The sequence below is a fragment of the Macrobrachium nipponense genome, chromosome 18 (genome assembly GCF_015104395.2).
Source record: "Macrobrachium nipponense isolate FS-2020 chromosome 18, ASM1510439v2, whole genome shotgun sequence".
Classification (NCBI taxonomy): Eukaryota; Metazoa; Arthropoda; class Malacostraca; order Decapoda; family Palaemonidae; genus Macrobrachium; species Macrobrachium nipponense.
In genome coordinates, this window is record NC_087211.1 from 70,099,160 (window position 1) to 70,112,084 (window position 12,925).

At 34.7% G+C, this 12,925-nt stretch overlaps 1 protein-coding gene across 1 annotated transcript; it reads right to left on the bottom strand.

Annotated features, from left to right (window-relative positions):
- Nucleotides 1-1,867: 1,867 nt before the first annotated feature.
- LOC135196813 (acanthoscurrin-2-like) lies at nt 1,868-2,864 on the bottom strand. The gene is made up of 2 exons (XM_064223603.1): nt 2,820-2,864; nt 1,868-2,516 (listed from the first exon to the last, which is right to left on the bottom strand). Exons 1-2 carry the CDS (start codon nt 2,829-2,831, stop codon nt 1,956-1,958), a joined length of 573 nt encoding a protein of 190 aa, XP_064079673.1. The 5' UTR covers nt 2,832-2,864; the 3' UTR covers nt 1,868-1,955.
- Between the last annotated feature and the right edge of the window lie 10,061 nt (nt 2,865-12,925).

A 12,925-nucleotide genomic window follows, 5' to 3' on the forward strand; every position in this document is an offset into this window, starting at 1 on the left:
TACCTCTATTTTATCAAGAACCCTCGCTTCCGCCACACTGCTTTGTGATCTGTAACACGGATGCATTTCCAACATTCCAAAATATCTTGCATTTCCCAGAGCTCGGCGCAGCATACCGGAAGTGCCTCGGGCGCTTCCTGATTTTCACACGCAGGAGAGAAGGCAGACTTACATCCTGCAGCATCAATGTGATATTTGATGTTTGGAGCTAACGAGGTTCTTACGCTGTTTCAGGCCTTTAAAGCCAACAGGTTCACGAAATTTAACTAAATGTTATTCTGTCTTTTGTGCACATCTGTCTATCTATCTATCTATCTTTATATATACACATATTTATATATATATATATATATATATATATATATATATATATATATATATATATATATATATATTTATATATATATATGATGTATGTATATATCAGAAGTAGGAGAAGGACAAACAAATCGAAATTAGATATCTTTATTACAATCGCCGACGTTTCTTGAACCACAAGTGTCTCATTTTCAAGGCTAAAAAGACAAAAAAAAAATTGCAAACATTACGATGACTCAGACAAAAATTAAATCTAAAAATACAATTAGGATTAAAACTAATAAATGTACAGTAAAATAAAAAAGAGAAAGCACACATATTGTTAAGCAGGAAGAAAGACGAGCTACAACCAATGCCATTTTGGGGTTCCAGGAACACTCGCAAAAGGTACGGAGTGTGAAAGAGGACAGGGCGTTTAATTGGGGAACAATCTGTTTAACAAATAATGATTCAAGAATTGTCAGAATTGTCCCTCGAGGTTCTCCCCATTAACTCGGACATATCATATTTGATTATAAGTTTACCTTTTATATAGGTTCTTGTATGTTAGAAAATTAAGGGTTCAGTACTCGTATCACCACGATGAGAATTTATTCTCAGCTTCAGCTACTTCCGTGTGCAATAACCTTAAGTCCCTAGGTCACTTGTGGGGCAAGGGTATTGTTATATTACACCGAAGGTCATCAAAGGGCTCACATTTCTGTGTATTTAAACGCCGATCCAATTATTGTAGGGTTTCTTTTGGATTAACTTTTAGTGAATAACCAGAATATGGTAATTGATGATTTTCAATAATTCATCATAAAAAATACGGTTATATGCACTAGTTGAACAGGTAATTTGGAAAAGTAGGCACAGCGAATTTCATAAGTATTATCATGATGAATCATATAAAATCATCAATCGCCAAATGCCTTAAGCCAAGTCCACTAAATCCAAGGCCTCTATAGCCAAGTCCTCTGAGGGCTAATCCAGGCTCCGGATCAGCACTTCGTTTGCATAGCAGGTGGGTATGACCATGATATAAACCCCCCAGTCATAAATACTGGTTCCCAATGCAGTTTCCATTGGCAAGACAACAGAAAATCTGTAAAATGCTTAAATTTTTCAAGGAAGAAAGTATATATTATGCAAAATAGTTATCATATTTGTAAACATCGTACCTGACCATAGCACTAATGAGTTTTGTCGTCCCTTCCACCCTCCCCTTTTGACACCTGTCAGGGATATAGATATTTAGTCTACAAGTGACTCTCTTTTATCATTGGTGAAAAAAAATAATCTAAAATAGAAGAGAATAATATCTTTATCCGGAATATAATCATATCTTTATTTGTAAAGTAATCATCCTTTATTTAACCATAAAATTCTTGACATTCTGTGCTAATAAGTGCAGATGCTTCAAGGTAAAGGAAATAGGAAGAAAAATACTTCAATTTGCTGCAAAGATAGACTATATTTTTCTATATATGATCAATGTACAATAAGAAACGCTTTCTCAGCAAACGTCAGTTGAACATGCACTCATGTTCTTTTATACCCGTAAACGTTGATTTGAATTTGTATGGATCCATCGATAAAATTCTTTCAAAGGTCAGTATGAGGATTCATTCAGATACAGGTCGAGTGTTAGCGCTTCACTTTCCCAGCAAATTGGCATGACCATGGGACAGCCCACCTAGTCCCCCGTACTGGTTACCAATGTGGTTTCCATGACTGTACCCATTGGAATTGCTGTATCCATTGGCATAGTTTCCAGCGCTCAAGAGACCTCCGTAGCCACCGTATCCTCCACCGAAGCCACCGTTTAGGCCTAAGCCTAGACCTCCAAGTCCAAGGCCTCCATAGCCAAGTCCTCCAAGTCCTCCTAGGCCTACTACAGGTTCAGGATCAGCACTTCGCTTCCCGAGGAAGTGTGTGTTAAGATGGCCATGGTTCAGCCCACCAGATCCTCCGAAGCCTTTCAGGACATGGTTTCCATGATTGTAACCATCGGAATGGCTGTAGCCGTTGGCATAGTTTCCAGCACTCAAGAGACCTCCGTAGCCACCGTATCCACCACCATATCCTCCGTTTAGGCCTAAGCCTAGACCACCGAGTCCAAGGCCTCCGTGGCCCAGTCCACCGAGTCCTCCAAGACCTCCATAGCCGATTCCGGGAGCAGCCTCAGCCACTAAGGCTACCAACAGGACGGCGAACTGGAGAGAATATCAAATATATCTTATTAAAGAACCAGAGAGAGAGAGAGAGATAGAGAGAGAGAGAGATAGAGAAGTTTTGAGTTATATGAGAAATCTTTTATTGCCAGATTTAATATTTTTCAATAAAAAAAGATAAACATTGCAGATTGACTTGTTTGCACATAGCAAGAATTTTGAATATGTCCAGGGATTTTTACTGGAAAAAGCCTTAATTCTCTTTAGAAATAAAATTAAGACCATTGTCCTTAATATATAGAAACGAATGTATGTTAATGTGACCTGACACTTTTTCCTTCTTACCAAAGATCTCATGTTTATCTTTTTTAACTTGTGGGTCTCTGCACGACGAAGCTTCTTGCGTTATACTGGTCAGGCTCCAGAGAGGCCTTTATATATACGAAAGGACACCGCAAGAGTAAAACCCTGGTAAATCCCTCGGCACACACCCGAAATTCAAGTATATTAAGCTGTCATTGACCATGAATCACTCCAGAGTAAGCGTTCCTTCCAATTAGTACGTCCTCTTATGAGCCCTATTAGTTCTCTCTCTCTCTCTCTCTCTCTCTCTCTCTCTCTCTCTCTCTCGTAGTCTGGTGGCTATGACACCGTGTGCAATAGCCATAAGTTCGCCAAGTCACATCTGCTGGGGTAAGCAAATCTGTACTATATTACACCGAAGGTCATTGAAAGGATTAGCTTTTCTTTATATTATATAATTCAATCATAAAAGGCTTCTCGGTAATAATAAATAGCAGGAATATGGTGATTGATGATTTTGTACAATTCATCATGAAAAAGATTTTATATACATTAGCTGAAGATTGGTAAAAAATGGGTCGTTTTGGGACAGTAGGTACAGCGAATTTTTCAATGCGAAGTATTTTTATGATGAATTTTACAAAATTATCACTCGCCAAAATTCTTATAGTCATGTCCACCAAGTCCAAGGCTCCTGTGGCCAAGTCGTCTAAGTCCTCCGAGAGCTAATCCAGGCTAAGGATCAGCACTTCTGGGTACTATGACCCTGAAATAGATCACCCAGCGAGTCCTCCATACTGTGTCCGATGTAGTTGCCGTGACTGTATAAAACCGGAATGACAAATCATTTTCAAACACTGAAAGCCTCATTTATGCTTAGTGCATTTTGTGCGCTCTTTATGCAAGAATATAGTATTTCTTGGTTTGTTCTGATATGCTACAGATGTATATGCCCTTTTAGTAGAAGAATCACTTAGTTTCATTATCCGCATCTCATTCTTATCATAATTTTTCACCTCTCTTTCATAATCATTTCTCAGACTTATTTTAAATTTTATCCTTTGTGAGTTTGGAGGCTTTTTTTTATTTATGTTTATGTATTATGTATAGCCTATTTACGTTTGTCTATGGCCATTTATGTCCGAAATAAAGCTTTTGAAGTTGAATTTGAATTGAAAGGAAAAGAAATTAGCAAATGTTTAAATTCTTAAGAAGGTAACAGACACGAAAAAAAAAAAAAATAAAAAAAAGGATTATCATATTAATAAACAGTGCCTGACCATAGCACTAATGAAGTTTTTCTCCCCTCTGCTATGACACTTGTCAAGTGTGGATATTTAACCTCCACGGGTTTGTATCTTTATCTGTACTGTCCTCCTAGCATATATATATTGGGATTCCTACCAATATCAGTCCATTTCGTCAATGGCTTAGTAATAAAATCGAAACCGGCCAGTCTCTTGTTTTTTCTCCTGTTGTGATGTGATATTAAGCTACAAATGTCCTTTAATATCAATAATTCACTCTACCTCGGAGTTAATATTTTTTTGTTTTTTTCATATATGTTAAACCTCTCATTGATGGTCCCGTAGGTTAAAGCGCGTCACTGTAGGTCACGAATTCTTAGTTTCCGTAATTCGAGTTCCAAGAGCCGACGAATTTCTTATCAACTAAAAAATTCCCCTTCAGTTAACATATATGAAAATATATTAATACCAAGGTGGAGCGAATTAGGTATTAAAGGACATTTGTAGCTCGAATAATCTATATGAATCAGGTGATGTAAGAATTATATGATATATATATATATATATATATATATATATATATATATATATATATATATATATATATATATAGATATAATATATATGACTTACCACGGGATTGAACCCTTGTCGTTCGAGTGAGAGTCCAGGGCATTAGCAACTTGGGCACAAAGTCATAAATGGAGTTGGAACCTAAGTACCTACGAACCTATGGTTTAATCATGGCAGGCGACTAAGGCCTGACATACCAGCGAATTTTACCCAACTCCCCGACCCATATATATATATATATATATATATATATATATATATATATATATATATATATATATATATATAATACATATATAAATAAATAAAGGTATATATATGTATATATATATGTGTGTGTATGTGTGTATATGCACACACACATAGTTATACATATATGTGTGTGTGCATGTGCCCGCGTGTGTATGTGTAAGTGGTACGCGTTATCATAACTGTCCAAAATTTGATAGAAATCATATAGAAAAATAATTTTGCAGAAAAGAGAAGAGCAACAATGCGAATTAAAGATAAACTAAACGATCCTTAAAAAATTCTCCTAAAACTAAAATCATTTATACGAAAACAACAATATCAGTAAAAAAACAATATTACCAAGCAAAAGGTTCGTCAAGCAGCTAAAATAAGTTTGCAAGCGGAAAAAATACCTGCAGATTGCAGGCGAGATTCTGCAATAAAAAATTATAGCCAGTCGAATCTGGAGAAGAACGTGAGTACAGGTATTCGAGGAACCGGAATCTGTTGAACTTTCCTTGAAATTAAATCTCCTAAACTTTTGTCAGCAATTGACGAACGAAACGAAGCACAGGAAAGGGAATTTAAAAAAAAAATGCGCCTCAATTTCTTCTGCGCAATCGAGTTTTCTGTGCAACGTATAATGCTGTATAAAACCATCAGCTACGACCGGGAACTCTTCAGTTGATTCCCAGATGCGGCAGAGCGAGGGTACGTACTCCCACGCCTCCGGAAAGCGCTGCCAGATGCACGATCCATAGTTAACTTTAACCTTAAATGAAATAAAAACTACTGTGGCTAGAGGGTTTCAATTGGTTATGTTTGATGAATGGAGGGTGGATGATCAACATACCAATTTGTAACACTCTAGCCTCAGTAGTTTTTTTTCAAATCTGAGGACAGACAGAATAAAGTGCGCCACGATAATTTTCCTTTACAAAAAACTAAAGAGTAGCAGAGACTTTGCAATGAGCTTCAAAAGGCGGCAAATTGGAATGTTTAAGAAATACACTGATTTACTGTAGCTTCTAAACACTATACAAGATTGCTCAATAATCAATAATTATAGTACATGAAGCGTGTTGAATGAGAGGAAATCACTGCTTCTCTCTCTCTCTCTCTCTCTCTCTCTCTCTCTCTCTCTCTCTCTCTCTGGAACATACCATACCTGATAGAAATATTCTAATGTATTTTATAGTCTAACTTATCTTTGCCAATTACAGAAGTCCTTTTATAGTAATGCTTCGTCTGTATCATATTCCACTCAACGACAGTCACTCAATATTTACATACAATCCTAACAGCAACATTCAAACCAACTGCCATTGACAGTTGGACTTAATTAGGGTTATCTTCGTTACTACTTTCATTTGCACATTTCCCTCATATTACAAAATGCAATAAAAAAGAAAAAGAAACAGATCAGTAAATATGTAACTATAACTGTTTACAGGGGCGTATTTGAAGGTTATTTGTACAAGGCCTATATTGTTATAGAAGTATTTCCTTATCATAAGATAAATGAACGGTCATGAGGGAATATTTGAAAATACTTAACACACACAAATATTTTTCCATATGTATATATATATATATATATATATATATATATATATATATATACTTTTATATATATATATATATATAATATATATATATATATGTATATATATATATATATTATAAGTATATATATATATATAATATATATATAATACATAAATTATAATAATATATGTGTGAGCAAAATATTTTTCAGTACTTGGATGTATATGTATGATTCAAATGATTATTCTTATCCAAAATGTGCAAATGTAAAAATCTTCATATAGACAAATACTCTGTCGAACAAAGGAAATCAACAGTAAGAGTTACAGAAACAAAACCAAATAAACTTTAATAATTCGGCAGAAACAGATAATACACATAAAAAAATCAGAAAGACAAATATAAGTAAACAATAGTATTACCACAATCGTTTAGTAAAGGAGTCAAAATAATTTTACAAGCGGAAAAAATGTCCTCTGATTGTTAGTGATATATCGCCATAAAAAAAATTGTAACCAGCCAAATCCAGACTTGAACGTCACAGTAAAGGCATTTAGGAAATTATTGGAGTCAGTTTGAATTTTGCCGAGTTTAGATTTTCTTAATTTTTGTCTGATGACTAAAAAAAAGGCGAAGCACAGTAAGGATCGGAGGGTCTGTTTGAATTTTGCGAGTTTAAATTTTTTTAACTTTTGTCTTTTGACCAAAAAAAAAACAAAAAAAAAAGGCGAAGCATAGAAAGGGAAATGCAAGAAAGGCAGGAGAATCTTTGCAAAAAAATTAAAGTCGGCGGAAAATCTAAGTGTTTAAAGATTATACCGAATCGAATCAGCGTATTAATCGTAAACAAGATTGTTCATGAATTATTGCAAATGAATTGTGTTGAATGAAAGGAAATCACTTCAATTTTCTCTCTCTCTCTCTCTCTCTCTCTCTCTCTCTCTCTCTCTCTCTCTCTCTCTCTCTGCAATTATCATAACTTATAAAAAGATACTAATAGTTATTATAGGCCTAGTCTTGTAATTTACAATCCCAGAAGTTTGTTTATAGTTTTTCTGCGTTGAAATCATATCCAACTTTACGAAAGTCAACCATCATTTGCAATCCTTCTAAAAAGCACCATAGCACCAATCAACGCAACGGCAGTGAATAGTAAAGCTAGTTCCTTAATAAATGTCATCTTAGTTACTATTTTCATTTTTGTACTTCCCTCATGGTAGCTTAAAGCAGTGACAAATAAAAAGAGCCAGGGAAAATGGGTAACTACAGGTTTATTAGTGCATGAAGACTTTTGAAGTCTTATTGCGCCTGAAGAATTTCCTTATCGTGAGATATAAGTAAAAGAGGGATATATTCAGGATGTCACGGGAACCCAAAGTATATATATATATATATATATATATATATATATAGTATATTATAATATATATATATATATATATATATATATAGATATATATATATATATATATATATATATATATGTATATATTACATATGCGTATATATACATATATATATGTATATATACATATGCGGTATATATACATATATATATGTATATATATATATATATATATATATATATATATATATATATATGGATGGATATAATGATATATACATATGCGTATAATAACACACATACAAATACTGCTTTTTTTTTGTACCTTTTCTCATTCATTACCTGCCTGAAGAGGGAGACAGAAGGTCTCTGAAATATTAGTTTTTACTTTCTGCATTTTGGCGTTTTTAATCGTGGGTTCCTTTTATTAGTTGGAATTCTGCTTTAGCAGAATATATTCATAGCCATATAAAACATATAAAAACATATATATATATGTATATATATTATATATATATATATATATATATATATATATATATATAATATATATATGTATATATCATATATATATATATATATATATATATATATATATATATATATATATATATACATTTAAACCTCGAAAGGAATTCCACACATTATCATTAAAGCACATCAGGGACAAAGACAATCTTTCCGTCCACTGCCAAGGCAATAATAAACTCGGTTCACGGTCAATGCCACCGACTCATAGGAGGTGTGGTCGAAGTTGACAAAATTACTAAAACACAATAGGATTTTTTTTCCATCGCGCATCCCATATATAAGCCAGATTTCGGGGCAGGTAGATCACAGTTATCTCCAGTCCTCTCTCGTTCCCGCTACAACAAGTTTGGAAAGATGAAATTCTTGGTAGGAATTAAAAATTCGTATTTTTGTTCAGTTTTTTGTCGTTCATTTCTTGTTTGAATAACTCTTGCGGTTGTTGTATTAGTGCAATTGATTTACAGCTCAGGAATACATAGCGCTACATAAATCATTAGAAAAATTTTAACAACTGTTTGCAATAGTAGAATCATTGCCTTTATGTCAATTACCAATTGGTCTTTAGTAACTACCCATTTAAGGCTAAGAATGCTTGTATTCTAGACTTCAATTCTAGTTAGTCTTCGAGTAATTCACCCATTAAAAATAAAAAAAAATCCATTATCTATGACATTTATTTTCCAAGGAAAGGATATACCCATGAAAACTAGCTAAAAACTAGATTGAAGTAATATTCACATGATGGGCTGGTCAAGGTCTAATATCAGTTCAACGCCATAAATAAAGCTAAGATAGACCTGACCTCATACAATCCTACATCCGTTAAATTTCGTCCACAGTAATGCCATGAACGAACAGCATCTATCCTCCCTAATATTGACAACAGCGTCCATTTGAAGGATGCGTTTATTGAAGTGGTCTCTCGTTTTTATATTTGTTGAACGGGATAATGAACCGATTCCAGGGTTACCTCCAAAAAAGATTAAAATGTGTTTATTCCAGGTCTTCGCATTGTTGGTTGCTTTCGCTGCTGCCGGACAAAAGCGTTCTGCTGATCCTATTATTGGACTGGAGGTCTGGGGGACTTGGAGGAGGCCTTGGAGGAGGCCTTGGAGGAGGACTTGGAGGCCTTGGAGGAGGCCTGGGATACGGAGCCGGTCTTGGAGGCGGTCTGGGACATGGAATAGGTCTGGGAGGACTTGGAGGAGGTCTTGGAGGCTTCGGCCTCGGAGGAGGACTGGTGGGCTTGGAGGTTACGGCCTAGGCTTTGGTCGTTAATGAATACTCCCATTATTGCAAGATTAATTCACGAATATCAGCAGAGATTATCATGTGACTGAAATGTTTATTCAGAACTTTTTCTTAATTCAGGTGAAATAAATAGTTATAAAAATTGAATTTATTTTTGTATTGTTATAAAGAGAAGCTTCAAATTGTGCTGCTTGTAATATCTAATTATTCTGTCTCTCATTTTTGTATAATGAACCTTCAATGACTATTTTTCTAAAATATAGCTAAACCTATTGCAATATGGATATTAATTCAATACCCTCTGGCTATGGCGAAAAACCCAAAAAATTAGTTGCTAAGGAAACCAAGTAAGTAAAATCTTCACTTGAAGGATGCTCAGAGAGCAATAGCCTGTGTTGGCATAAGGCCACTTTATTCGCCAACAACAAATATTTTACTTAAATGATAATCCATTCCCTTCGTCAAAAATATGTCATCACCTCAGTGAGAATTTATGTATTACTGGTAAGATACAGCATAATATAAAGACGGGATTTATTACTACAAAATTCTCAATAGGCGGTATACTTGTTGATATCAGAATAAAATACTAAGAAATTATTAAAAGGGGTAATTCCAGGTTATTGGAAATAAAAATAAGCTACGATTTATACAACCGTCGAAGAAATCATTCCTTATCTCCTGCAATATTTGTTCGAACATTCCTCCTAATTTCATTGGCTAACGCAGCTTCTTAGTTTTCACTAACGAAATCACTGGTTAGATCTAATTAGGAAACAAAAGTTTATGACAGGTGGCCAATTAAAGACCCGCTTCGAGAGCACTCGCGGTCAAGTTTTATTATGTGAGCGTAATGGTGCCCTGTCACCATCCGCCCATTTGTAATTCTCTTCACGCTTCTGGGGAGTCATTAAATTGGTTGGCCAATCTGTCAGGTACTTCTGCGGCTTCGTTTAACTGTTCCTCGTTTCATGTTTGGAATCCTGTGGTTTCTCTTTGTACTTTTCTGGATATTTTGGTTCGTTTTCGCTTACTCGGGGAGTAACCCTTCAAACTACTTGATTATTGTTTTTTTTCTTGTTCTTGTTCTTATTGTTGTTGTCGTGTTGTTTTGTTCTTGGGGTCTTATTGTTGTTGTTCTTGCCGTTTTGTTGTCTTGTTAGCGATTAGGAAAGGTCTATGGAAAACCCTAAAAAGGTCTGAAAAAGGGTGGTTTGCGTTGAGTTAAAGATACAGAAATTTTAGGATAAGATATTTAAGATTTATTTATTAGAAGGAAAATGTGAAAAATTAATAACGCGCATGTTAAGCAGTATAGAACAATTATTTCTAATAAAATATTTGACCTTGGAATTTAGCACGGGCCCCAAGTAAGCTGGAGATCAAATCACGCCTTGTTGTTTTTTGGAAAGATACTTCACATTACCCTTTTCATTACACTTTTTTACTAATTTATCTGGTTATTAATTTTTTTTTCCTTTTTGATATATGAAATTCCTTGCAAAAAGTGTGATAAAGTCTATTACGGACAAACCAGTAATCTCTTTCACAACGTCTCAAAACAGCATCAGTATTCTGTGAGAACTGGGCAAAATATCGAATGCATTATTCGTACATATGAAGGATTTAGACCATCCTTATTAACTGGAGTCAAGCAAGAGCCTTAATCCCATGTAATGACACAGTTAAAAGGAATATCATTGAATCTTGTTTCATCAAGTCAAATAATAGAAATGTTCTAAATTTAAGTCTCGGTTTATGTAAACTTGATGCTTTCATAATGAAAAAAGTTGTAGATAAATATAAGCAACAAAATTAATATATTCAGTTTTTACATGTTTTGAACTGTAAAAGAAACTTTGTAATTTCGGTTAGGGTCAATCTGTTTAGGTTTGTGACCGGTGTGATATCCGATAATCCTGGATTATCTCTTTAATTTTTACACTTTTGACAATTAACCGTCGGTATTCTTGATCTTGAGTTGTACCTGAGACCTTTTCTCTCCAATTGTACCTCATTAACTCTTGACAATGTCTGAGTAAAGACGAAAGCGCTTGATTTCTGACTATCATTTTCCTGTGGAATTCGCTTATTCATGAAGTCAAGTGCATCTACTGTGATTTTTTAAGCATAATGGAAACCACACGTAACTTCTACGCCTTTTCTTTGAATTTTCCGAACCTTATTCTATTCGTGACATCCTTCTGTAATGCTCTTATCATCGCTCACAAACTGAAACTCTGACTAAGTTTCTACGGAAGTGTATGAACGAGCAAGTGATGCCAAGTTGATTATTTTACCAGTGAAATATTCTTCGTTTAGCAGAGCGACCTTTCGACGAGTTTCAACGCATCATACTTCAGAAACACATCGACATCACAAAAGTAGAAGTAGATGATGCGTTTCGTACACTTAGAAGCAGACGGTATGGCTTTAATCAACGGTTCCAGTCGTTTGGAAGAATCGGATGCTGGATTACTGCTATGGAAAATTGAGAAAGTGCTGCAACCGTCTTGAAAGGAAGCTACAAGTCAAGCTGAAGAATCTTATTGCTGAGAGCGACTGGACTAAGCCTGCCAACGTGGACTTCATGATTAATTTATCAGACAAACCAGTGGATAGTGCTACGACAGCGGCTTTGGGATATGGGTTAAGCTTTGGGTGTATAATGGTAACCTGGACTGTGTCGACATCTCAAAATACTTTTGTTATTTAGAAAAATTTAATCAAAACCTATGCCCTGATGATATCAATACTTGTAAAGGTATTGTGTGATGTGCTATGTGTAAGCCTTCTCCCCCTAAGTACCCGTGAGATTTCTCCAGGCTTTTCAAGAAAATTAAAGAAGACGATACAGTGAAAGTGACTAAAGCAGATAAATCTAATGCAGTGGTAATAATGAATAAAAGTGACATATAAGTAAATAATGACATTGCTAAATGATACTGATACTTATACGAAACTGAGGTCTGACCCTCACACACAGTGAACTCCCATTTTAATAAACAAATTAAATCCATTTTGAAGGGCTTGGACCATTTAATTAAACAGTTTACACCGCAATGCGCCTCCCTACCTTATATGTATGGTTTAGTTAAGACACATAAAATCAATAACCCTATCAGACCAATCATTAGTTCAGTGGACTCAGTTACGTATAATTTATCTAAATAGCTTGTTAAAATTCTTACTCCTTTGGTAGGAAACATTTCTAACACGAATGTTAAAAACAATGTTGATTTTATAAACAAATTGAATAGTTTAAATTTTGAATGATTTTAATATGGTTAGTTTTGATGTTGTCTCTTTATTTACAAAAGTGTCTGTAGATGACTTACTTGAATATTTGGGGAGGAATTAGAACGTCATGACATTCCCTTAAGTGTGGCAAAACCTCATTGGTCTCAGAAATTATGTATCAA